This window comes from Lithohypha guttulata (assembly GCF_036872675.1).
Source record: "Lithohypha guttulata strain CCFEE 5908 chromosome Unknown scaffold_4, whole genome shotgun sequence".
NCBI classification, from domain to species: Eukaryota; Fungi; Ascomycota; class Eurotiomycetes; order Chaetothyriales; family Trichomeriaceae; genus Lithohypha; species Lithohypha guttulata.
In genome coordinates, this window is record NW_027042753.1 from 3407672 (window position 1) to 3432573 (window position 24902).

General features: G+C 49.6%; 9 protein-coding genes across 9 annotated transcripts; 4 read left to right on the plus strand and 5 right to left on the minus strand.

Annotated features, from left to right (window-relative positions):
- Positions 1-389: 389 nt before the first annotated feature.
- On the minus strand, positions 390-1791 carry LTR64_006401 (uncharacterized protein; the record flags this gene model as incomplete). Its single annotated transcript, XM_064900732.1, has 4 exons — positions 390-948; positions 996-1369; positions 1416-1520; positions 1573-1791. 4 exons carry the CDS (start codon positions 1789-1791, stop codon positions 390-392), a joined length of 1257 nt encoding a protein of 418 aa, XP_064754044.1.
- Positions 1792-3692: 1901 nt separating this feature from the next.
- On the plus strand, positions 3693-5400 carry LTR64_006402 (uncharacterized protein; the record flags this gene model as incomplete). Its single annotated transcript, XM_064900733.1, has 4 exons — positions 3693-3809; positions 3857-3926; positions 3977-4552; positions 4601-5400. The coding sequence occupies 4 exons, from the start codon at positions 3693-3695 to the stop codon at positions 5398-5400; spliced, it is 1563 nt and encodes a 520-aa protein (XP_064754045.1).
- A 544-nt stretch (positions 5401-5944) lies between these two features.
- ARO3 (3-deoxy-7-phosphoheptulonate synthase) lies at positions 5945-7399 on the plus strand (the record flags this gene model as incomplete). The annotated part of the gene is made up of 4 exons (XM_064900734.1): positions 5945-5950; positions 6114-6168; positions 6253-7155; positions 7215-7399. 4 exons carry the CDS (start codon positions 5945-5947, stop codon positions 7397-7399), a joined length of 1149 nt encoding a protein of 382 aa, XP_064754046.1.
- A 112-nt stretch (positions 7400-7511) lies between these two features.
- Positions 7512-11066, minus strand: IRE1 (bifunctional endoribonuclease/protein kinase ire1; the record flags this gene model as incomplete). Its single annotated transcript, XM_064900735.1, has 1 exon — positions 7512-11066. The coding sequence occupies one exon, from the start codon at positions 11064-11066 to the stop codon at positions 7512-7514; it is 3555 nt and encodes a 1184-aa protein (XP_064754047.1).
- A 3106-nt stretch (positions 11067-14172) lies between these two features.
- On the minus strand, positions 14173-15461 carry LTR64_006405 (uncharacterized protein; the record flags this gene model as incomplete). Its single annotated transcript, XM_064900736.1, has 2 exons — positions 14173-15287; positions 15341-15461. 2 exons carry the CDS (start codon positions 15459-15461, stop codon positions 14173-14175), a joined length of 1236 nt encoding a protein of 411 aa, XP_064754048.1.
- Positions 15462-16079: 618 nt separating this feature from the next.
- LTR64_006406 (uncharacterized protein) lies at positions 16080-17096 on the minus strand (the record flags this gene model as incomplete). Its single annotated transcript, XM_064900737.1, has 1 exon — positions 16080-17096. The coding sequence occupies one exon, from the start codon at positions 17094-17096 to the stop codon at positions 16080-16082; it is 1017 nt and encodes a 338-aa protein (XP_064754049.1).
- Positions 17097-18210: 1114 nt separating this feature from the next.
- LTR64_006407 (uncharacterized protein) lies at positions 18211-19233 on the plus strand (the record flags this gene model as incomplete). The annotated part of the gene is made up of 1 exon (XM_064900738.1): positions 18211-19233. One exon carries the CDS (start codon positions 18211-18213, stop codon positions 19231-19233), a length of 1023 nt encoding a protein of 340 aa, XP_064754050.1.
- Positions 19234-19387: 154 nt separating this feature from the next.
- On the minus strand, positions 19388-22702 carry KIP1 (Kinesin-related motor protein; the record flags this gene model as incomplete). Its single annotated transcript, XM_064900739.1, has 1 exon — positions 19388-22702. The coding sequence occupies one exon, from the start codon at positions 22700-22702 to the stop codon at positions 19388-19390; it is 3315 nt and encodes a 1104-aa protein (XP_064754051.1).
- Positions 22703-23219: 517 nt separating this feature from the next.
- LTR64_006409 (uncharacterized protein) lies at positions 23220-24752 on the plus strand (the record flags this gene model as incomplete). Its single annotated transcript, XM_064900740.1, has 1 exon — positions 23220-24752. One exon carries the CDS (start codon positions 23220-23222, stop codon positions 24750-24752), a length of 1533 nt encoding a protein of 510 aa, XP_064754052.1.
- Between the last annotated feature and the right edge of the window lie 150 nt (positions 24753-24902).

Sequence of the window (24902 nt, forward strand, 5' to 3'; positions counted from 1 at the left end):
GAAGTTTTATACAAGTCAAGGTGATTAGATTGTCCGGTGATACATGAACGACTTGTCCACATCAACGAATACAAGACTGACTCTCGACTCAATTAATTATGCTCCTTCTCCTGCCTGCTCGTTGTGCTGCTCCTCGCTGTCCCTCGTCGATATGGTGCTGACAAGTGGTGGATATCCCGGAAGATAGATAAGCTTCGATGCAGATAGAACGAAACATCAATCTATGTTCGGGCCACATGAGGGATGTGATGACATGGTAACACGGCACTCTCAGAATAGGTCCGAGGTATCACCGAGTCATCAAGATCAGGGATCAATCCTAATCGAACATGGTATTGCTACATTTGGCCACTGTTGGTCTGTTGGTTTGAGGTGTCGTACTCGTGCTCTCATCGTATAGTTTTTGGTACAGTCCCATGACCACTATCTGTGCTGCCGTTACCGTCGATCGACGTCCTTTCCGCATCCTCGTAATCGATACGCCAATCGGTAGTCTTTATGATGACCCCGTCGACGAGTCCTTTGACGCTATCACTTGTGTCCTCCGAGTGTCCTTTTGCTCTCTCTGGATGAACGCCACGCTCGCTGTCCTGCGTTCGCCCGAAGCTTTTGCTCGAAACCTCTGCACCACCAAGCCTGCTCATCCTCAGTTTTGAGACTAGCGAACCGTGCCAACCAGATCCAGAAGCGTACTCTTGGTTCCTCGTGCGGGACCCGCTAGCAGTATGTTCCATTTCGAAGGACTCGTTGATCATGGCATGTGATAGTCCAGAGGCCCAGTCTGCGAGGAAACGCTTGATGCATGGTATACAGGCGGTGATCATCGAGAGGCCAAGAGCGACGGATGTCCATATTGCAGGGGTGACAGCTTGGAACGGCCGATCTTCGTTCGACGCGTTATAAAAGTCTGAGAGAGTGGCTATCGTTATGCCAGTCAAAATGGGTGTGCTGTCCATGAGATTAGCTGGGGCTTGTGGCATGCTGGACATACTCACATTATTCTTGTAGCAAACAGTGTTATGACCCAAAATCTCTTGCTCGAGGAAGTCTGTACTTGCACCATCATGAAAACAGGCAGCATGACAATTGCCACATCCAATAGTGCATCACTGGCACGGATGGCTACCTGCATAGCACGCTGGTTAACGCAGGTATTGTTGGAGTCGGGCCCCATAACCCAACGATTCGGGCCACATTGCAGGGCGATGGCGATAGCACTGGCGACGCCCCAAAGAACACTGGCTCCGAGGATTGCAAAAGAAGCAAGCCGAACAAGTCGCTGAGGTTTGATGTTGATAATGAAAACGATGACTGTTGCTTTAGCACATGCGAGTGCCAAAACCAGCAGAATGCTTGACGTCAAGTAGGACTGCGAGACATCAGCACACATATTGACCTCGTGAAGAGCAACTCACCTTGCCCAAAGCCTCATTCATAGATTCATCCAACTCAACTGCTGCCCTTCCTAAGCCTTGCTGAACAGATTGGTTCAATGCTATTGTGTAACCGATGCCGAGGGCCTGGTCAGCTTATTAATAACATGCTATTTTCTTCAAAGGGACACATACTCACCATTGCACTGATAGCAGTAGCATCGCTGACTCCCAACCGCCTCGTCGTGCCGTATGCCGTCCATGACTTGACTAGGACGGTGAGACAAGCAACGGCGATCATTGGTATCGATACAACCATAATCAAGGGGCCTTCATTGGTGTCGCTCAGTGCTTGGAATGGCGGCTTCAGAGGCTCGAAGATGCCACTGGTCGCATCCCCACTCACTGACTCTGCCATACCGTCGAGCTCTGCTACAGCAAGACACCTTCGCGACGTCGGGTCAATGAGGTAAATAGAGGCAAATCGAGCCAAGGGACGTCGAGCCCTCAAGCATGGTCGGCAGGTCCTTTACATCTTGTCGGCAGCTGAAGACCTCCTGATGTAATCAAACACGAAGTACTGCCACACGCTGTTGCTGGCTTGCAACTGCCTTCTTTGCTTCATCACTCGCAAGGATGATCTATTGCAAGCCGGTTCCTGCGTGAGAAGAATGTTGCAGTAGTGTCTCGTCGAGGGCTGAGCTAGCACAGGCCGGAGAGTGGATAATAGGAAGCAGATGATTTCGATCAGGATCACCCATGTCCTATCGCTGAGGCTCCATTAGCTCGAATTCGTGGCCCGAGTAGTCTGACACTTGTATTGCCGTTCATCCTATCCGAGTATGTACAGGTAGGCTCGTTGTTATCTGGTTGACATTCAGCGTTACTGTGCTTTGACATGGCGAGCCACAAACAGGTCAGTAGACTTGCATAGCCCTCACTGTTCTGGCAGACCAAGTGAATGACAAATTCCCGTTACTGAAAAAGCAAAGCTACGCGACGAGTGCTCGACGTGGGAGCGCGGAGAAGGTTGTGCCGTCCGCTGACTGTGATGAGCAGGAAACCCAGCCGCGGATCAGGGTTGGATGTTGAGTAGGCAGAGTCACCATCTCTCAAAACCGCTACTGTACCGTAGTTTGTGGTTAGTGAAGTAGAAGATAAGAGCAAATCACTGCACAAATGAGATGTGATGACTGCGAAGCTAAAGAATCGTACCTGCTCGTTGGATTAGACACCTCACTTGGAACGGCCTGGTCCGTGAGGAATTGTGGAGCAGCGGCCTGCTAGCCAAAACCCTGATCATACCCTGAGCCGCTCGGTCACAAGTTGCAACTGAAGCCCATAACTCAATAGTGGTGTTCGAACGCTTTACCAGGCAAGGTAGGTGGTCTCAAGAACGTGTCTCTATGTACCGACATGCTCGTGCATCTGGTTACACGGTGTAATCTTCCAGAAGCAGATCTTCATGCAGTACGTTCACCAGGATCGACTTTGTGCTAAGCTAGAACAATTCGACCACCGAAGTCCTATCTTCATGCCAAGGTGTTTAGACTTCGCTTCGCAGCATGCAGTTAGTACCCCTCGACCTGCCAACAACCATGGCTGGGCGTTAGTCCCCTGGTGATAGCTCTATTGTCCATTTCAGAATCGAACGCTCAGCTCGTCAACCATTTTGGTTCTTCCTATACTTGGCTGCTCTAATAGTGGTAATCATGACAGCTTTGAGCAATAACGCCCATCATGACTATTCGGTACTTTTGCCAGAAGCTTTTATCGCATTGGAGGGTTCAGGAATAGCCCGAGGTGAGATCTTCAGCGCTACGAGTAGGCGAGATGTGAAGTGGAGCCGTGAAGCGCGCTACGAGCCATGGCCCTGCTAGCAGCTGTCGAAGGAAGTGCGGTTCACGGGGATGCAGGTGGTGCAAGCCCACTCAAGCCAATCTTGTGTCGAACGCAGGCAGCATCATGTCGCCCAGCATGCTCGACGACCAGGTTCCCGATGCTACCATACTCGATCAAGCGTCTGGCCAGCCCCACCAAGCATGTATACTGCACTAGTATGCTTCGCATCTTGTGTGACAGGCCGCTTGACACGAGTAGCATGAATTCTTGATGCCACGGCTTTTGATCATGTAGACGAGTCCCACAATTCCGCAAAGGAGGTCAAACCCAGGCCTCGCTTGCACACATGGCAGGCGATCTGCAGCGTTTTAAGCCACGAGAGACAATTGTCACTTCTACTTGTCTACACTTCTGTCACATCTACAGCACACTCTTTCCTACCAACACGAAGGTGCTTGGGCAGGGGTTCGAGCAACTATGGCCGCCTTACCAGTGAAGTCTGTGCAGCTCACAGTGGACGAGAAGAACGATCATGCCGTCAGTTCCGCGGCCGCAGGGACGAATGTCCCATCTGATGTTGCGACACGAGTGCGAGTAAGTAGGTCAATGGTCGACAATGAAAATTGGCTGATGAAGCGCAGAAACTGTTCTCGTCCGCACAGATTTTCTTCTTCGCCTTGACCTTCATGAACAGTTGGGAAGCCATGGGGAGTATGTATCGCGAGCATAACAAGAATGACACAACGCTGACAGCTCGTTAGCCAACATCGGCGTAATCTTTTATAATGGTGGTCCACGAGCCATGGTCTGGGGTTTCTTGATCGTCATCCCGGGTACTCTATGCCAGGTCGCTTCAATGTCCGAGATGGCGTCTGTCCAGCCTATCGCCGGTGCACAGTACGTCTGGACGCACTACTATGCACCCCCACAATACCGCAGGCTCATTACCTGGTTTCAGGGCTGGATCACCTGGGCTTCTTGGATCGCCATCACCGCAGGCACGGCCAATGTAACGGCAAACATTATTGCAACATTGGTAACGGTCCAATACCCAGACTATACTCCCAAAGCTTATCACATCACGCTCATTATGTGGGCCTTTTGCATTCTCCTTGGCATGGTAAATCAATATGCCTTCTGGCTGATTCCCTGGGTGGAGATGGCTGCTGGCTTGTTGCATATCGTCCTGTTCATTGTGTTTGTGGTTGTGCTCAGCACCCTGGGACAGCGTCATTCCAGCGAGTTTGTATTCACGTCCAAGTCGAATCTGTCGGGATGGAACAACGACTTTGTCTCCTTCAACCTGGGTATCATCCTCATTACCTGGGGTTTCGTTGGTAAGACAAGTCCGATCTGTTTGTTGTGAGCAAGCTGACCATTTCCAGGATTTGACGGGGCTGTCCACATGTCGGAAGAAGTGCGCAAGGCTCGCCATGCCGTACCACGCGCCATGTTCTGGTCGATCGTCATGAACAGCGTTCTTGCATTTTCAATGACTCTGGTCTTCTTGTACTTCTTGGGTCCTGTCGAAGATGTGCTAGCTAGCACCTACGGGCTGGTGCCGATTGTCATCAATGCTACAGGATCTGTTCGAGGTGGATCGGCAATGATTGGGTGCTTCCTGATTACGGTCATTGCAGTTTTCCTTGGCTGCATTGCCTCAAGTTCTCGACTCACATGGGCTTGGAGTCGAGACGGTGCACTTCCTCAATGGTTCGGCTACGTCCATCCACGATATCGTGTACCGGTTCGATCTCTGTGGCTGTCGCTGGCCATCGTCATGCTGCTCTGCCTCCTCAATCTGGGCAGTAGCGTCGCTATCAACGTCGTTATCTCCTTGGGAACTTTCGGCCTGTTCCAGTCATACTTCGTTGCCATCTCCTGCATGATTTATGCCCGATCTCAACGCCAGGTTGAAGACGCTGGCTGGTCTTTGGGACGATATGGATGGGCGATCAATATTGTTGCTCTGATCTATACAGGATGGATTGGGGTATTCCTTGTCTTTCCCAACTACCTGCCAATTGACGCCGCATATTTCAACTATGCTTTACCTATCAATGTCTTCGTGTGGCTAGTGGCTGGCATAGCATGGGTTGTATGGGCACGAAAGAATTGGGGTGGTCTCAACCAGGATGTAGTCGAGAAGGTGCTTGCAGATGCCGATCAGGATTACAAGGACTAGACGTGCATTGATGTCGAAGATCTATCAATTATGTGCCTTGAACACTGGTACATAGTGACTGAACATAGACTGCTCGTTCGTCTTTTGTTGGTCGACGCAGCGACGAACGTGACACATTGCTGTCAATTTGCTGACATCTTTCGGTCGTGATTTATACATAGATGAAGAGTTTTGTTGATCAATCGAAGCAGCCGGGCTATTGGTGCAAGTAGCCTTTACCATTGAGCTTCCAGCTGTACTCAAAGGGTGTGTTTTGTAGTCTCAGTGAATCTAACATAATAAAGAGATTCTGCTTGTGCCCCCACATACAACTGCGAGAATTGGAGTAGGAGACATCACGACCGCAAAACACCGAAAAACTTTCTGCTCATACGATATTGCGACCACACACACTTTAAATCGCTACGAGCTGCTGGCTGGACCGCAGTCTGAAAACCACGACGAATTGAAAGTTTGTTACACTATCGATATAGGTATTCGACCTCATAAAAGGGCGAATTGAAAGCAAATACCTCTATACCAAACAAGAGTGAAGCTCCAAACCATGTCGGTGAGTCAATCGCGATCGAGCACTTTCTTACAGTTCGCGCTGCCTATGGAAGGAATTACTCTTTGGCTGTCTTGCTACGCACGGTTGTACGAACATGCCTTTCCCACAGCTCAATACATGCGCGACTCTTTCGCAATACAAGAACTGACTCAACCACACACAGTTCTTCATTGAGAACCCAAATGTTGGCAACAAGGAAAGCGCTGAAGACTGGCGAAGTATGTTCTATCCAACCAATCTCTACTTAAACGCACCATTAGAGGCTTCCTGGCACAGCGACTGACACTTTCTACTTTGAACAGTCCGTGGCTACAACCCTCTCACATCCCCCGACCTCCTCCAACACGAGATCCCTCCAACCGCAGCAAGCAAACAGACCGTCCTTCAAGGCCGAAATGAATGCGCCGCAGTCGTCCAGAACGTGGACCCAAACCGCCGTCTACTGGTGATCATCGGACCATGTTCAATTCACGACCCAGAAGCAGCCCTCGACTACTGTGATCGCTTATTAAAAATGAAAGAGAAATACAAGGACGACCTCCTCATCGTTATGAGATCCTACCTGGAGAAGCCCCGCACAACAGTCGGCTGGAAAGGCCTGATCAACGACCCAGAAATTGACGGTTCCTTCCTCATCAACAAGGGTCTAAAGCTGAGTCGGCAGCTCTTCGTCGACCTGACCGACAAAGGCATGCCACTGGCCAGTGAGATGCTGGATACCATCTCTCCACAATTCCTAGCAGACCTGCTCTCCATCGGCGCAGTCGGTGCGCGAACCACTGAGTCACAATTACACAGAGAACTGGCTTCCGGCCTGTCCTTCCCAGTCGGCTTCAAGAACGGCACAGACGGAACATTAGGTGTAGCCATCGATGCGATTGGCGCAGTGAGACATCCGCACCACTTCCTCTCCGTTACCAAGCCTGGTGTCGTAGCTATCGTCGGAACAGTAGGCAACGAGGACTGTTTCGTCATCTTACGAGGAGGCACCAAGGGCACAAACTTTGACGCCGAGAGTATCGCGGAGGCCAAGGAGAAACTACGCAAACAGGGTCTGAAAGAGCGATTGATGGTGGATTGCAGTCATGGAAACAGTTTGAAAAACCACAAGAACCAGCCAAAGGTTGCCAGGACTTTGGCAGATCAGATCGAGGGTGGAGATGAGGGTATCATGGGTGTCATGATTGAGAGTCACATTAACGAGGGTAAGTCGAACAGGATCACTACTATTACTATATGTGCTTGTATACTGACAATGGCGTAGGTGCTCAAAAAGTACCACCAGAGGGCAAGAAGGGGCTCAAGTACGGTGTATCCATAACAGATGCGTGCATCCACTGGGAAGATACAGAAACGGTACTAGAGATGCTGGCAAACGCAGTCAAGACCCGCAGAGAAAAGCTAGGTCCTGTTGAGAAACCCACAAATGGTGTAAATGGAAGCCATTGAAAAAGACAGGTAGACAACGAATGACTCCAAGACTCCAAGACTCCAAAAAGTAATAGATCACTGCTCTTCCTCACACTCCAAACAATTTCCCATTCCAACCCCTAACCAAACTCTACAACAAACTCCCATCATAATACCTCTCCATCCCAAATTCCTCAACCAACCCCCTCTCCAACAACAACTGATGACAATTCACCAGTAAACTAGGAAACCTATCCCTCCAAAACGAATAATACCCCTCAATCTGTCCCCTGGGCTCAGCACCAGGAACAACAGGCCTGAGCATCATCTCCTTGACATCCTTGGGCAAATCATGGAAATGGTTCTTCTTGTTCCTGATCACACGTAGCAGATCAATCATTTTGGTACCTGTGTATTTCCGCTGTTTGCCCATCTCATTCAGGAAGGACTTCGGTAGAGCTTGTAGGAAATCCTGGAGAGTGCCGTCTTTACGTAGGCCGATGACATATTCGGCTTTGGCTTGGAGAGCGGCGAGTTCGTCAAGGTACTCGAGCTCGGTTTGTGTGCGTGGGGCATTTTCGTCGTGGATGTTTGTGATCTTCTGCTTGCGTTCTTCGTAGGCGTCGGAGACGCCGCAAAGGAAGTCGAGTTTGTGCTCGATTTTCCAGAAGTAGGGGTGTTGGAGGACGCCGGTGGTGTCGGGGCGGAGTTTTGGGTTGTGCATGATCATCTGCATGATGAGGTCGTCTGCGTCGTAGTCGTAGCCTACGAAGGAGTCTCGGAGGAGGGAGGTGTCGTACTTGTCTTCTTTGATGTTGAGGTCGCGGGCAAGTGGCGACCCGCCTTTGTCGAAGGGGTGACCGCCTCGAGTCATCACGTAGAAGAAGACACAACCGAGAGAGAAGATGTCGATTGCCTTTGTAGCACGACGTCCTGTTGGAGGATCGACGATTGTGCCATCACTAGAAGTGTTCGTCGATCTGGAGAATGACGGCGACTGTGTAGAGCTGATGACTCCAGGGGTCGTGACAGTCGGCGCAGCAATCGCGTCCCGCGAAGAGACTAGGAGCTCAGGTGCTTTCCATCCTGTAGTGCCAGCGGCAGTTCGAGTTGCAGCAAAGACTGATTCTGGACCGTCTTCTAGGGGCTTACATAAACCGAAATCAGAAATGACAAAAAGAAGAGGTGTTAGCTGACCTTCTTGAAGAGGTCTGTTTGTTCTGACAGGTCGCACAAGGATGTTTTGCGGCTTGATGTCTCGGTGGACAAGTTTCAGCGAGTGGAGATGTTGTACACCTTGTGCGATTTGTCGGAGCGCACTCTTCACGTCATATCCTCGAGTTGATGAGACAAGTGTTGGGTACTTGTTAGGATATTCGACAAACTGATCGAGAGAAGTGTCGAACCGATCCAGTGCGATGTAGAAGAAGCTGGGCGATTCTTCCTTGCCGTGGTAGCGAATGACGTTCAGGTGCTCGTCGCTAGACACGAGATGTCTAATCTCTTTCTCTGCAAGACTGTTTGCAGTCTTTACAAGTCTCTTCACGGCAACGCATCGTCCGTCAAAAGTTCCGGGGAATACTGCTGTACCACTGCTGCCTTGCCCTAGGCAGCTCTCAAGCTTGCTGTCGTACGTAAGACGTCCAACTTGGACCATGCCGTCCTTCAAATGCTTTTCTTGCGAGACGACTGGTTTCGGCTCGAAAGTTGTAGCATCTCCACGTTTTCTATTCTTGCGTCCTCCACGTACTCCTCGCTTAGTCTTTTTCTTCTTCCTCTCCTCAGGAAGAGGTTGGACTGTGTTATCTCCGTTTAGGCCTTCTTCATCTTCAGATTCGTCATCGGATGAATTCTCCCTTCCCTTCTTCGGTGAGCTGGCAACAGATGCGACGCTTTGCATGCGACTATGGCTAGGAGTTAGTGCTTCGCCCACTGGAGGCTCAGGAGTATCGTGTGGAGCTGCAACAGGTAGCGACGGTAATGGCTTCTCAGCAACTTGATTTGACGGAACCTGGTTATCTGGTTGACGCTCCTCCGAGATCGACACGAATCCAGCAGGAAGCTTTAGTAAGCCTGTCTTTCGACTTTGCGAATATCGTCCATACGCAAAGCTCAACACAATGCATGCTAGTCCAAAAATACCTCCCCAGAACTTCTGGGATAGGTTATTATCGACAAGCAGTGTTTCAGATGGCAATAAAGCTTTTTCAGGTTCGACGATCAGATCGGTATCTGCTGCAGCTGCGGGTGACGGTGCCCCAATAGTCAACCTCTTCTGTGGATTTGTCACTTCTCCAGAAAGCTGGTGCACGCCGATAATTTCTCTAAGCTCTCCATGTAAATCCAAGGGCTGATCAGTAAGATAAGGATTTTGTTTCCGTTGTTCTACACCTGCCAATAAAGCTGTTGTAGTAACACCCGGATAACATTGTTCTGACATGGCATACCATTGTCCACCATCGGTCTGATTGATGAAGACGCGTTGACTCCAGGCGGGGTCTTGACGCATGAGCTGAGCAGTTCCTGGAATGATGTAGTCGGCCGATCTCGAAAGTAATACAAGATCGTCGGAATCATCAGTACCAGTGTTGACTTTTCTAGCAACATCGAAGATGCGTGCGACCGGGGTATCTAGCGAGTAACGATATTTGTGTTGTCTGTGCTCGTCGTTGGTCACATCGACGCCCATGACCAGGCCGTTGTGAAAGGTATGTATGTCGTAGTCATCTAGAGACCTCGAGTGTTGGGTTTGTAAATCCTGATCTGCTCTGTTGCTGACCCACTCCGAAAAGCGGATTGTGCAAATCTCTTGTCCTGTGGCTTCACTAGAGATAGTAAAGGTGTACGTGTTTCGGCCTAGTCGTAGGGTTCTCTCAGGCTTGCATGCAGAATCCTCAATATCTAGACCTGAACGAGGACGACATCGTGGTTGTAGGTCTGTCTTGACAGAGGTCTTCGGCCTTGGGAACTCGCTCAGGATTTCACCTGTCTGAGCGTCGATCGTGTATGCTTTCGACTCTTGAGAACTCGTTGTAGTAAGATACTCGCCAGTAATGTTCATGGATACAGCACCTTTCGTGGCCATCTCACGAACTGTTGTAGGAAGTTTCAGGAGACCGAGCGAAGGGTCGGCGAATTGTGCATACAGCTGGCCGTCACTGCTCGGCTCGACAATGAAGATGTAATCATCTTGTGCCAGGAGTTCGTCGGCGTTGGACCGGTTTTGCAAATAGTGAATGGTCTCAATCATTGGGTTATTCTCAATCTCCAATGTCCACCTTTTGCGGCCAGTCCTTCGATCTCTGGCATGAAGGGCGCCGTCAATTGTAGAGAGCAGGATAATGTCGTCGGCCTCCCAATCTGACAACAGTCGCGCTGGACCTAGCGGCGAGAGTGCTTGCGACTCTACAGACTGTACAGATGGTGCTCGAACAGCAGGCTCGCGGCTTACTGGAGCTAAGGCTCGATATCGTTCGTATTCATCGTCCGTGTTTCGAAATTTTGGGGTAGGGATATCGTGGTTGAGTAGAGGGATCTCAGCTGGACTGCGGCCAGCTTGAGCATTACGGATTGTCGCTACTACCGGCGGGTCTCTCCCACTTGAGATCTCAGACGTGGTTGAGAGGCTTGAAAGTTGTAGAAGACATAACGTCCCAAGGAGCCATTTAGTGGTGGTGCCTCCGCGAGAGTGCCGCGAAGGTCCCATAACGTATACGAGTGAAGGATCTTGATATATAGCCAAACATCTGACGAGCCCGGCAGATATATCGGGCCAACGTTAATATCGTACAATATCGAAAGTAAAGAAGAATAGGACGCCCTTGGTAACGAACGCTGACGATGTGCGGGAGTCAGGTGAATTAGCGTGAAACAGGATCTTGGGCGGACTGAGAAAATGGATCCTGGGGCTAGGAACGGCTAAAGTCGAGCCCCTTGCCGAGCCACACTGCACTGGACCAATTCCGGTTTGGACAACTTGAAAGTGCCACTGCATATCAAGACAGCTCCCCTGGTACGAGTATCAACATGTTCTTGTGATATGTGGCTCAATCACACGTCACTACGTCCCGAACATCAAGAGCGTACTTGTGCTCTAGTCCATTGGGTACAAAACTAATCCTTTTGCTAGGTTGACTTAACACTTCGAGGCTGGACGATTTCTGTTACTATCCTCCGTTCTACAGGTACGTGTAACCTGCCCACAGGCGAGTGCTTGACCAAAAATCGAAGATTTCATCCACAGCTGCAACGGACCTTTTTGATGTGTGGCACCGACATACCAAAGTGACGTTTGGCAATGCTGTTTACTAAAGTCTTATGACAGCCGAGTTTCAGGAGTCACGTTCGAGCCCTTCCACCCTGGTTTCACAACACTGCTGGTACAAGTACAATTCTCGTCTACTTGTCGGGTCTCCGAATGTGGATATGCTGACATCGAACATTGTGACCTGAGATATTATGCTTTCAAAGCAGGACATATAACATTACGATTTAGTTCAAGGTTTCTTATCTATTAGAACCTCAATGGTCGTGCCTGAACCCTTATCGTGGCCGTACCAACGCCACGCAAATATAGGACTCGGTCTACTATCTCAATAACCTCTCTCAATCAACTCTGCCATCCTCCCTCCTGCCACGTTCATTGACCTTGCAGCTTCTACATCAATAAAACCAAATTCGTTCTTCGGCAATTCCTGAATGTGGACAACTTCCAGACTTCTTTCTTGGGTCAGTGCAGGTAATTGTGGTGCAGGTGTGCTTTCCCTCAGTGCGCTTGGCGTATGTGTCCTTGAAATACTGTGCTGTCTTGACTCTTGTCGGGTGCGACTTGGCTGTCTGCTTGCCTCTTGCGAGACAGGTGCCGAACCACCGTATCTTCCATAATCGTAATCATCGAAGCTTCGTCGAGATACTTGCAATGGTGCAGGCAGACCTTCATCCCAGGTATATCCCGTCCTCTGCGTTTTTAAAGGTAGATTTTGTAGATGCGCAGGTATCGCTGGTGTGGAGCTAACATGCCTCTGTGGTGGATTCGGATGTCCAGTATGGGCTGGTATTTGTTGTACTTGTCCAGTCATTTGTGCTTGCAACTGCGTGCTTGGGTTCTCCCAAGCCTCTTGTGGTCTCCATCCCGTTCTTGCATCATTCAGCTCTTGCTGGTCGCGCATCGTAAAAACCGGTCTGTGATTGTCGTCGAAGTTGTTGTTGCCTGTCATCTGTTGCGTGACAGGATCCCATGAAGCAGTTCGTTGTATATCCAAAGATCTTGACTCCCGACCTATCTTGCGCTGGTCGTCGTATTCGTCTCGGAGGCCTTCCCAGCGCTCATAGTTTTTTACTCTTTGCTTTTCACGTTTATGGCCGATGTACTATCAACTGTTAGTCATGAACCAACTCAACGAGACTATGGCTGGCTTGTGAGCAATCGCCCCAACAAGTCCAAGACTTTACTCACTCCTTTGTGCGCTAAATAAGGACCCCAGAAAATTAAAGAAGTCATCTGGCCTTCGAGTTCGTTTTTGAATATCAAGTGGTACTCCAGTCAAGGGATTGGAGCTCTCGGTGTTTGAATGCTGATGTGCTCGTCCCGTCGAACAAATTTCTGGCTGGATACTCGATACCGCTCTGCTGTTGATGGGTCTAGGTTCTGTCTTGCATCGATCGATCCTAAGAGAAGTGATTGGAAGTGGTGGCTGCGATGCTTCTCGTGGAACAGACAGTTAGGTGGAACCTTGGGCGACTGGATATGGGGAAGTGGCAAGATCACGTATTCACGAGAAGTGGAAGGAACATTGACATTGTATCGTTGATTTATGAAATCAATCCTCCTGTAAAATCTGGGGCCGCGGAATGTCACAATCTGAAAGTAACGTTACCATAGCCACCTCATGATATAAGATTGACGTCGCTAAGATAATTGGCATCGTGCTTCGTGACCATGTTTGTGGTTCATGATGTTTGCGGACCGCAGTTGGTGCACCCTGATTTGGCCAAGTCGAGCCACGGTGACAAGATAAGCTAGCGCTTCTGCTAGAAAAGGCAAGGTCCGCTCTGTGATGGAGCAAACGCAAGTGAATTCGAGTCTTGATTGTCAGGCACGAGCCAAAAAGGAAGAACATGCAGAGCCACGAAATGTGTAAGCAAGCCACCAACGTCATGGGTGATCTCGTGACGATGTACTTGGCCATTGTCTGAATACAGTAGCTTGAACCGAGTACCAGAAAGAGTATTCGCATGATTGATCTGAGGTCTTCAAATTGAAGAACGATGAGACAACTCCAATAAGCAGGATGTGTCCCACGTACCGGAATGAGTGTGATCATGAACACTAGCTGCTGCGAACATACGAATGAGTGACAAGCCCCCTCCTAAATAACCTGTATTAGAACATGGCGACTTGACCACTGAGGGCCTTGGCCTATATTCACACGCCCGATCGCGGGTTCGGTATGAAACGTGCAACGGACACCATCACACCTAAGAAGCGCTCGTCATTGCTGGTCCTTAGTCCGCGATGCTGGTTTAAATCTTGATCTCCAAAGGTCGAAACAATTTGTAGGACGGTTGCTACAATGTGACAGTAGTGTATGAACGCAAGCGCTTGAGAGGGACTCATGAGCAATAGTCTCAAGTTTTCCAACCCTTCGGATCGTGACGGCTCAGCCTTGCAACTGCAACTTGTCTAAGTTGTGCTCTCGATGCCGCCGCAGGTCGGATCGATGCACGAACTTGTCGTTTTTCAGACCAGCATCTCCTCCTGGGTAAAGTGTTAAAAGGTGGACAGTTGGTGAAAACTGCCTCGAGCCTATGGATTATGGCACAAATAACCTGCCCCGACCACGTCCTCGTAGAGTACCACCACGATGTCCACCACGTGACATGGGAGAACTGAAATTGCGGTGGCCACCCCTCGCAAAGGCTGGAGAAGTATTGTTTGGTTGACCGTAGTGGTTCCCGACATTTGCAAGAGGAGTACTACCACGTGCAAATATACCACGGTCGAAGGAATCTGGGTCAATCTCCTCTACAGGAACTTGTGGTTTAGGTAAAGTTGACGCGTTTATTGAGTTGGACGGAGAGTGCAGTGCTCCTCGACCTCGAGCTGGAGCTTTGGTATTAGGTCTGCCCGCCGAAGACAGTGGTCGGGGAAGTTCTCTGGCACGGGGCTTGAAGATGAGCTCCTCGTCTTCGCTAGAACCATCCTCATAACGAAATAAGGTCTTCGGTTCTGAGTCATCTCTGGAGCTCAAAGTACGATGCGAACCTCGCTTCTTAGTTTTGATCTGGCTTTCAAAAGTTGAGGCTAGCTCCTGCTCAGTTGGGATGCTTGCCCTTAATTGGTGGATTGTCTTTGGAGTAACGTTGAAGTCCTTGGCTATTTGCGCAGCATCAGCAGAGTTTGTCAAGAACGTGGTTTCATTGTCTTTTCCTGTATTGCGTTCGTATGTATACCAGACAACAAAATTGATCAGTGCTTTCAGCGCTGGTGGGATAGGGGTCGCATCTTGTTTCGCTATTTTTGCGCATCGTACTTCGGGGCTCGTCTTGGCACTCTGTGGTTCTGAAGAAGAGGGAGACAAGGGAGGCGTTGATACTGGCGAGGTTTTGATGTCGTCCGATGAGAGACTGAGATCGTTGATCATTTTCTCAGGCGAATCGTTGTGCTTTTGAGGTTTCTGCTCAGCGACAGGCGCAACATCTTGTTCTTTGTTCGTCACTTCGACATCAGGCGATTGCACAATCGAGTCCGTATAGCGGTGCTCAAGGTCCGTCCAGTTCACATATTGGTCGTCTGGGCCTTGGATTATAACTGGCTCTCCTGGGAGGTCTGCGGTAGAGGAAACGTGATCGAGGAATTTGACTGCCTTCCGCGCATTCTGTCCAAGTTGTGAGGCATCCTTTTTGAGTAAGTGCAATCGTTCGAGTGCTATATGCTTCGTTAAGACCCGCCTCGTATGTATTCGCATCGATCAATCTTACTGTGTAGCGGGACGACCAAGGCAATAGCACCGCTCTGCACCCAAGCCTCGACTTCGTCAAGGTTTGTAATAAGCGCTGTGTCGTCCACGATGCAGTGGATCGCTTTTGCGTTCGATATCATCGCGACGTGTTTGGAGTAGAGAAGTTTGGTGATTTGATATGAATCAATACTACATGAAGGCGCTTTCAGGTTTTCGAAGAACCTTGTGCCACTACTGATCCCTCAGTCAGCCAAGCTGTCAATTTTCTGGCGCAAGATAGCGTAATCTTTCTCCAGGGAAAAGGAAAAGTATGGCGGCAGCAAACAGTGTGAGTACTCACAGAAAGAGGGCGCAACGACGACGATTGTTGTAATAATGGAAGCGATGGTTGACATTGTGGCTGGCAGTCAATAGTCGCCGTGAGAAAACGACAACATATGATCAATGAACTGCGAAGACATTCAACGTTTTGTGAGAAGGAGCACGTTGCAAGGCCGAACCTGTACGTGTTCGAAGTGTTGAAAGGAACGCTTTGTTTGAATGTGAATGAGGGCGAAACAGCGCTTCGATGTGGAGAAGTGGAGGCACGATTACTGGCAGGAACATTGCAATTTATCCATGTACTACTTCTGTTGCTGAGAACGTGCGCATCGTGATCAATCGTAATCAAGAACAAGTATGGTCACTATAGCAAACGAGTCATCATACGATCTTCTTGACGCAGAAGACCAGCATATGTGAAGCAGGCACGTCAATCCTCATTTGTTACTCGTCCTTATCAGACCGCTTGTTGGTGCTACTCGTGAAGCCCACTCAGTCCAAGACCCATCATACAATCTTCTGTCATCTTCGCTGCCGAACCTTGCTTCTTTCAAGCCGAGTTCAATGATCGCAGCTGTAACGCCAGTACCGCAAGAGGCAATGATTGGCTTGGCAGGATCCAGATTCTTTGACACAAACACTTTCTTCAGCTCTTCCGGGGGTAGCAGTGCTTTCGTTTTTGGATCTAGCAGCTCCTGGAAGGGCAGATTTGTCGAGCCTGGCATATGACCAGAGCGCAGACCTGGTCGCGGTTCTGGTTCGGTGCCTTCCCATCTTCCTTTCGAGCGAGCATCGAGGATTTGTATCTCTTCGGCGCCCTCCTTGCCATAGTCATAGCCGATCGTCTTCATTTCGGCATACTTGACCACCATATCGGTGTTGTAGGTGGGAACTTTGTAAGTCGTAATATTAGGTATCAATGGCGGACCTGTTTCCACCGGCAGCCCCTGTTCGACCCATAGCTTGAAATTGTTCAGCACATGCACACGAGGATGGCCGTACACCCTCAGCGTCCATGCGACTCTTGGTGCTGAGAATAGCCCTAGCTCTTCGGCATCATACACCACTAGTTCGTCATGTTTTGTCACACCCATTTTCGCCATGGCCTCGGCGAACAGATCGCACGTTGGCAGCATATGTGGATAGGGTGATTCATGGTCCTTGACCCCATCTATATCGAAGAACCTTGCATTTGGTATTCGTTTCTTCTTGAAAGCCTCTATGCCAGTCCGCTTTTCGGGGTCGTTTGGCATGAACCATGCTGCACATATTGGAATGACTTTTGGATCAGTCGATATAGGAGAAGGCGCATTCTTGTTCAAGGCTTCCTCAAGTTCTTTGGGTGATACGACGTAGGAGGAGAGAGCATAACTTCGAGATTGTGTGGACATGCGGCACGCTCGAGCTGCAAGAGGCCTTGTAGACACTCTTGCGAGCAAATTGCCGAGGGCCATTGCTCTTGTTGTTCAATCGCGACCCATGGTTCTCTTGATTGAAGAGCCGACCCGTGTGCAGAGGGTGGTTTATACGAGCGCAAAGATAAACTGAATTAAAATGTCACGAACACGATAGCAGGCAAAGGCACATGGAGATAGCTATCGTTTCCAGGTGGAGACCCAAGCGCTGCTCCGCTTAAATTGACGTAACTTGAATACGAATATGCAAGCAATTGAGGCCGATCCAGCAGTTCAGTAATTCACGAACATCTTCTAGCAACACCTGCTCAGTGATGGGTCGAGTCAGACAGAGTGACAACGTGGCTGTCATTAAGTTAGTCCTTGAGGCTGATCAGCAGTGGACTCCCACAGCTATTTTCAACGGTATCCTGAAAGGGAAAGAGCTCAATCACATGCCTACGCGCTCCTGACTTTTGAAGGCCGCATTCAGGCCAATCACCAATTCCTATTGTGCCTCTTTGAGTCCTCTTCTTCACACAGAAGTGTTTCACTTCAAGCATGAAGGTCAAAATCAAGAAGTGGCATGCAGTGGCAACATGGAGGTGGGATATGCCAGAGGATGAGGTATGCGGCATATGCAGAGTACAGTTCGACGGTACATGTCCGACTTGCAAGTTTCCTGGAGATGACTGCACGTTGCGTAAGGCAGATATACCACTGACAAACTTCTACTAACAAGAGATCAGTCATGGGAAAGTGTGGTCATTCGTTCCACATGCATTGCTTGTTGACTTGGATCCGACAAGAGTCCTCGAAAGGATTGTGCCCTATGTGCCGTCAAAGTGAGCGTCATCCTTCTACGTCAATAGGCAGAACTGACACTATGATAGAATTCGAGTGGAAACAAGGCGCAGACGGCCAGCAACTACCGCTAAATACTGGAGCACCAGCACCAACAACTTCGCCAGATTTATAGAGCTCTTACAAGCGCAGCAGACCAACGCGTGCAAAGGCGCTCGAAGCTTATCTTATCAGAACTCCACCGAGCATGCGGTTTTCTCGAAGTTAGTGGCCGCCTGCAGGAAGTCCCCAACTGCCTAACCACAGTCGTAGAAGCAGTACGTTGCAGCATCTGACCAAGCAGCACACTATGTAGCCTCTACATTGGACGATGTCCTTACTTCAACATAATAACAACCAGCCATCGAGTTCTCCATCAAAATCATCCTTGAGAAGAGTCAGCGGCACAGGTGGCAGCACTAAGAGTCCTGCGCTGAAGAGTGGTAGCCTAGGCCCAACCACACATTTCGCATCGGAAGCAACCCAACATCACTTCCTTCCACATTCTCCACCTAATCAAACCCTTGACTATGAAGAGGAAGACGACGAACTTGCCACAAACGATGACGATGCTTCCTACCAGACTGCGCCGCAGCCTCAACGACCTTTTCAACCGTTCTTTACCCTGATCGAAGATACCTTGATGAACGAGCACTACCATCCTACGGTCCACTATATCTTCGCCGACGATGAACCAGACATTATCACTGAGGCAGCTTGCAGAAGCCTAGAACAAAATACCAATGAGTCGAATCAGGCGAGTACCGCCATACAGGAGCATGAAAGTTACGATGTGGAGCAAACAGAGTCTCGCCTACCACAACCTCAATCCGGCTTGACAGAACACTACCTCATCCTCGACATTCAGTCCACACCTCTTACCATGGCTCCAGCATCTCAGCAACAGTTTTCAGACCGCCTACCTAGTCCCAGCCCCAGCTCATTCGAGACAACACAGGCTTTAGCAAAGACGTACCCCTACACAGTCACAGCTACACAGTCGCTCTCAGCAGACTGGCAGATCGTTCGTACGAACATTACCAATGCTCCTACCATGAATGCCGAGCAGCGGCACCCGGACGAACAGCACCTAATGCTCCGTATCGAAGGACGAAAGAACAGTCCTGATAAGCTTGTGCAACGCAGAGACGGAGAGTCAATGGAAGATATGATTGAGCGCTTTCGGACTAGATTGTCCGAGATCAGACAGCTAATGGTCGACCTTGACGACGAAAGTGAACAGCAGCAGGTCGTTGAGGAGGAGGGAGGCGATATGTTTGCCCAAGGAGGCCTCGTAGGTATAGGCTTCCAGCCAACTGGCTTCGGCAACGCTGTACTAGATGAGCAGGACTGATAGACATAAACAAATCCACAAGTTACCGATATTACTAATACTCGCATCTTCTATAGCATGCTCTTTTGGGTATCTCAAAGCCAAGTCCTGAATAACAATTACCCGCCAGAACTCACATTCGCTCGACCAGAAATACTCAAAGGCAATCAGTACATCAGCTCCTCTGTACACCCGTACTGTTCGTCCGCTGTATCTCCGGAGGCTCAGCGGTAGTAACCAGCAATCTCGCCGTACTACTCCTCGTCATCCTCGGCGCATAAAAACTCGCCGCGGTCTTCACCGGAGCCGGCACTATCGATTCCTTCTCCTTCACCTTTTCTCTTTCGTTCTCCTTGAGCTCTTTGACCGCAACGACTGCCGGTCTCACGGGAGCAACGACATTGATATCGAGCTCTCTAAGCTGTTGTTGGACGGGGCTGTCAGGACGCACCATCTGCTTCTTAGGAGACAATTTTCGCGGTGATAACTGCTTCTTAGGCGATTTCTTGGGGGATTTCTGTGGTGATGTTTGAGGGGTAGTGGATGGGAGAGTTCGTGGTAGTTCGGTGGGATACGTCCAGTGCTTTTTCGGTGGTGTGTGGCCTGTTGGGACGTAGTTGGCTAGGTTGGCTGCTGTTAGAGTCTCTTGTAGTTGTTGGAGTGGCATTCGAGCCTTGTCTTCGACGTCTGCGAAGGTGGATGCGATTTCGTCGAGGTGTGCTTTCATGCCTGTGTTGAAGGCTGCTAGGGATGTGTGACCAAGTCGGCTTTGTACGCTTTCGAGACTGTTCTCGAGCTGAGAGGACATGGTGTTGAGAGATGCGACGTGATCGTCATGGTGGTGGTTGTTTTGTTCTTTGGCGCGAACGACAAATTCATCCAGGGCTGCCATCTGGACTGCCATCTCCTGGACTTGAGCATTGACAATGTTGATAGTCTCTCCGTGAACAGCTTTGGTAGATTCTTGGATCTTGCCGTTCCTTTCACTCACGGCTGACCAATCCTTTTTGAAGCGGTTCTTGACATCTTCTTTCGATTTTGTTATTTTCTCGCGAATAGTCGAATCTTGCTTGGCCCATCTATCCATGCTCTCCTTATACGTCTTGTCTGCAAGCTCAATTTGCTCTGCTGTTTCCACCAAGTTCGTTTGTGTCGATGTAAGGACGTTGTTGACCCTGTTGCTCCTGCCATGTGAAGAATTGTTTATCAATTCGGTAATTTGCAGCACGAGCTGAGCACGCTCCTCTTCGGAATTTTTGCGCTCTTCCTCGATTGTGGCTTCGAGTTCACTTGCAGCAGCCAGCGACGCCTGCAGATTCCTACGATTTGCCTCCTGCAGAGCGGATCGCAGCCTGTCCGACTCCTCTCTTTGCGCTTGCAATTGCTTCGACAGGTCGTCAAATACGGCCTTGATCTCTTTACCAAGGCCGCTGTATGAGGTGTGAAGCTGCGAGTGAAACTGAGCGAGCTCAGAGATCACTTCTCCTGATATCTTTACAGCGGCATCGGACAGACCATTCAGACCCTGTCCAACCTTCGTCTTCACATCGTCTCTCAAGGTTCCTATCTCTTCCAGAACCTCGTTCGTAGTATCTCTAGCATCAGAGCTTTGGGATATGATAATATCAGTCCTGCTTCCTAGTACCTCCAAACTCTGCTGAAGACCTGATTGTGCTTGTTGTGCTCGTTCGAGCTCGGCAATCACAAACCTGTCGAGTCGCTGTGAAGTTGCCTCTAAGGCAGCATTGTGTTCTTGCTCAAGCGCTTCCAGATTGTCCCCAATCGATGTTATGGTGATATGTCCATCTCTGCGAGCCTTGTCCCATCTTTGGTGATTCTGATTATGCAGTTCAGAGCGTCGTCTCAATTTGGCATGCAGCGCGTCTATATCCTGCAGAGAGCTGCCAAGCGTCGACACGAGCCCTTTGTTCATGCTATGTAACTTCTCTTCTGTAACCGCATATCTTTGACGAAGTTCTGATTCTCCCTCAAGGGTCGCTTTAGTGTGTGAGAGTGCTATCTCTGTCTTTTGTAACACGTCTTTGGTGCTCTCGAGAACCGCGTAAGTTGTCTCGTTTCCCTTCTTCAATGTAGTAAAGTTGTTGGTGAGACTGAAAAGCTCCTGAACTTTGTTGCGTAGGCTGACCTCCATTGTCTCGATACGAGCCTTCTGTTCCTCACTAAGGATTCGTCTAGACTCGCTCTCGATTGTCATTTCCTCGAATTTCTCGTTGGTGAGATATACTCCGTTTCTCTGTCTTGTCGCAATGAGCTCACCTTTCAGCTTCTCAATCTCTGCTGTGAACTCCTTAAGTAGCGTCTTCTTCGACAGCATCGCATTGACTTGAGGTTTGTTGCGAATGTTCTTGGCTCTAAAAGCATAATCAAGAGTAGATATGGTTTCTTCAAGGTTGCTCCGAGATGGAGAGACAGTGGCAATAATGCATGTTTTGGTTCGTCCACCTAAGGAGTCTTGAAGGAGTCGCGTCAACTTGGACTCACGATACGGGATGTGCGAGCTTTTATCAACGAGCGCATTGATGACACGACCGAGTGTGAGCAAGCTTTTGTTGATTAGACCTGCCTCTGTGGCTCGCTTATTCTCTGCGCCACTTCGCTGAATGTTCTCACTTCCAGCCAGATCAACTAGATTCAATTTTCCAGAGCAGATGTAATCATCTGAGGCACCGCCAGGTTTCTTGACATAGGTAGTAATAGTAAACACTGTGTGACTTCGCGAACTGAGGTCATTGCACTTCGTCGCGGCGACTTGTCTCCGAAGACTGCCCTGTTGAAGCTTCATGATACCTTCTGCGGCGCTACTGACATGCGACTCCTCCATGCCCTGCACGATTGTCGCATTGTGACCCTTCTTGTTGGTATCGTCGTAGATTTTCAGCTTGGTAGAATCTTCCGCCGATAGTAGATCCCTTAACTCTTCATTGTAAAGCTCGATGAACGAACATTTCACACTACATTCGGCTCCTTCTGCTTCCAGTTTCTGAAAAAGGGACTGCAGCACTCGTGGTATTATGCCAGCTGCGTCAGTGAGCAGTCCGCAGCTCTCAGTCATGTCCCCCGACATGGTATATGTCTTGCCCGTTCCTGTCTGCCCATAGGCGAAGATTGTACAGTTATAACCAGCAAGCATTTCTGAGAGTATAGGTAGAACGACATCGTCGAATATAATAGCTTGATCGGCCGCAGGTGAGAAGACTTTGTCGAACTGATAGGTCTTGTTGCTTAGAGCATTTGGTCCCATGGAAATCTCGACATTCTTTCCTTTCACTCCGGTCGTTGATACGACAACACCACTATTTTCCCGAACTTCTCTTTCATTGCGTCCACGACACCGCACAACGACGTTTATGTTCGTTTCGTCCCCAGCGTCCTGATCGTAGTCGCGCTCTTTGCGTTTGAGGCTCACGTTAGGTGGTGGTGCACTCGGTGGTCGACTGTAGCCTCGACCTGGCTGATTCGGCCGGTGCATGGTGCTTGACCTGATATACAGCTTGAGTGTATAAGCATATGATCGAATTAGTATACAAGGTTACGATGTTGACCAGGATTAGTGCATATTGGCTTTTGGCTTGGAAGCGCAGCTGTCTCTCCGCCCACTGTTTGTTGTGGCCCAAACAGGAAGCCGCTAAATTTTAGCGTCGTCGATGAGCACTATCCACCAGGCACCGCCTGTGGATGATTCCTACTACCAACAGGCTTCAATATTGCGAGCAAATCTGTTCCCTGTCGTCAGTGATCGGGTCCTCGGTGTGTCGCAGTAATACATGAGGCACAGAGGTTACGTTGGAAAGATCTGAATGTGTGAAAAATGCCTGCATCGCGTGGACGATGATGTCTCATGGTACATGGTCATGTGGAATGCTTGTTAGCAAACGACAACCGTAGCCATTGAATGCTCAGCTTCAACTTGTTGGAGAAGTTGTCCCGTTGTATTCACTCTAAATCAGCGTCGAAGATCTAGCAGAAGGTACGTTGCGATGAGCGAGATGCGCGCGTCTTTTGTCATTCAGCCTACGCGGGGCCTGGGTTGGATGACCTTGGGTGCCTCTTTGCATGCAGTCTTGACACGGCTGAAGTCGCAACCGCAACTGTATCCAAAGATTGACCTTGCGTATTCATCTTCAGAGCCAGTCCTCGATCCGATTGTACTCAACCTTCCGGCTAACGGCCTGCGACTGAGGTTCGATGGACCTGACCACCGACTTCGACTTATTGAGATCATCGACTTTTCAAAATCCAACTTTTCTTACAAGTCTATGGATCTGGTTCGCCGTGTGGGGAGTTCAAGTGAGACTTCGCCTGACTACGTTTCCGGCCCATCCTTCAAGCATTTGTACAATCGTCTATTCGGACCTACATATGCTGGGGAGTACATTCCACCAACCACAACGGATGGCGACGGGACTTACGTTTTGTCCTGGCCAGGTCTGGCAGCCAGATTTTCACTAAGACATCGTGCCTGGTCAGACAAGGCTGATTTCGTGACCTTGTTGTCGTCGTCAGCCGCCTCTCTAGCTATAACGATGGCTATCTTCGCGGGTACATCTTGGTCGGAGGCCCGGATAAATCTATTCAGCGAGCGTCCTCTTCTACCAAGATCTCTAGTTCTTGCTAGCCGGACGTCGGAAACCGTACCTGACGAGGTTGAAGAGGTCATAGTCCATACTGGAGGCCGGCTCGAGCTCTTTCGCCGCTCGCTATCACCCTTCGTCGTTAACTTGAACGAAACCACACCTCAAGATATTGTGGCAGAACTTGGACCGCCAGACGCAATCTTTCGCAAGTCACGGACCGGCTTGTCCATCCATGCCAGTGCACCGCTCAAGGACCGGCGGCCTAGTATGTCTCCAGGGCTTGAGCCCTACTCTCGCGAGAATGAACAGACCTCCTCCCGGAGTTATACTGATGAGTCCGAGAATGAAGTCACGATCGATGACAACGTAGATGACAGAGGAGATTCAGAAACTTTCTACAACTACTTCCACCATGGCTTCGATCTTCTAATATCCACCCCGCAGCAGTGCAGGAATAGCCATGCGTCGGAGATTGGCGTTGACACACCCGCAATGTTTGTCGTTACTAAGGTTTTCCTTCATGGCAACATCCCCGGGTCTTACTCCTTCAACAGGCATAGAAGGAGTCGTTGGCGAATTTTACTTGACGACAATGGACATCCTCTATCCCTTACTTCAGAGATGAGGTTCAGTGAGGTTTCGGATATCTTGAAGGACATATACCATGGTAGCTATGCGAACGGTGAGGAGGAGAGGAAAATGCAGCGGGGAATGGTACTCAATCGTGGGTGGGGCGTGGCAGACAGCCCGGAAAGCTCGATCGAGCTCTTAGGAGGGTTCGAAGAAGGGCCAACACCTGAGGGACAGGCCACGTCTGGAATTGGTGTAGATGCTAGCATGTCGAGTCTGAACAATACGGAATTGTTTGGGTTTCCGGGCATGCTGTTCGAGGTCCTGAAAAATGACCACATCAGTTGTTTGACCGTCTATAAAACGGGCTCGTAGCAATACAATCGAGTCAGAATCGGATCTACAGTAAATCCAGATGAAACCGACTTTGTTTCTCAAAACAGCAGTACGGGTACTGCAGTGGGCAAAAATAGAGCATCCTAAGGCCGGAAGCAATAAAAAGAACTTTCTTCTTTGGATGTTTTC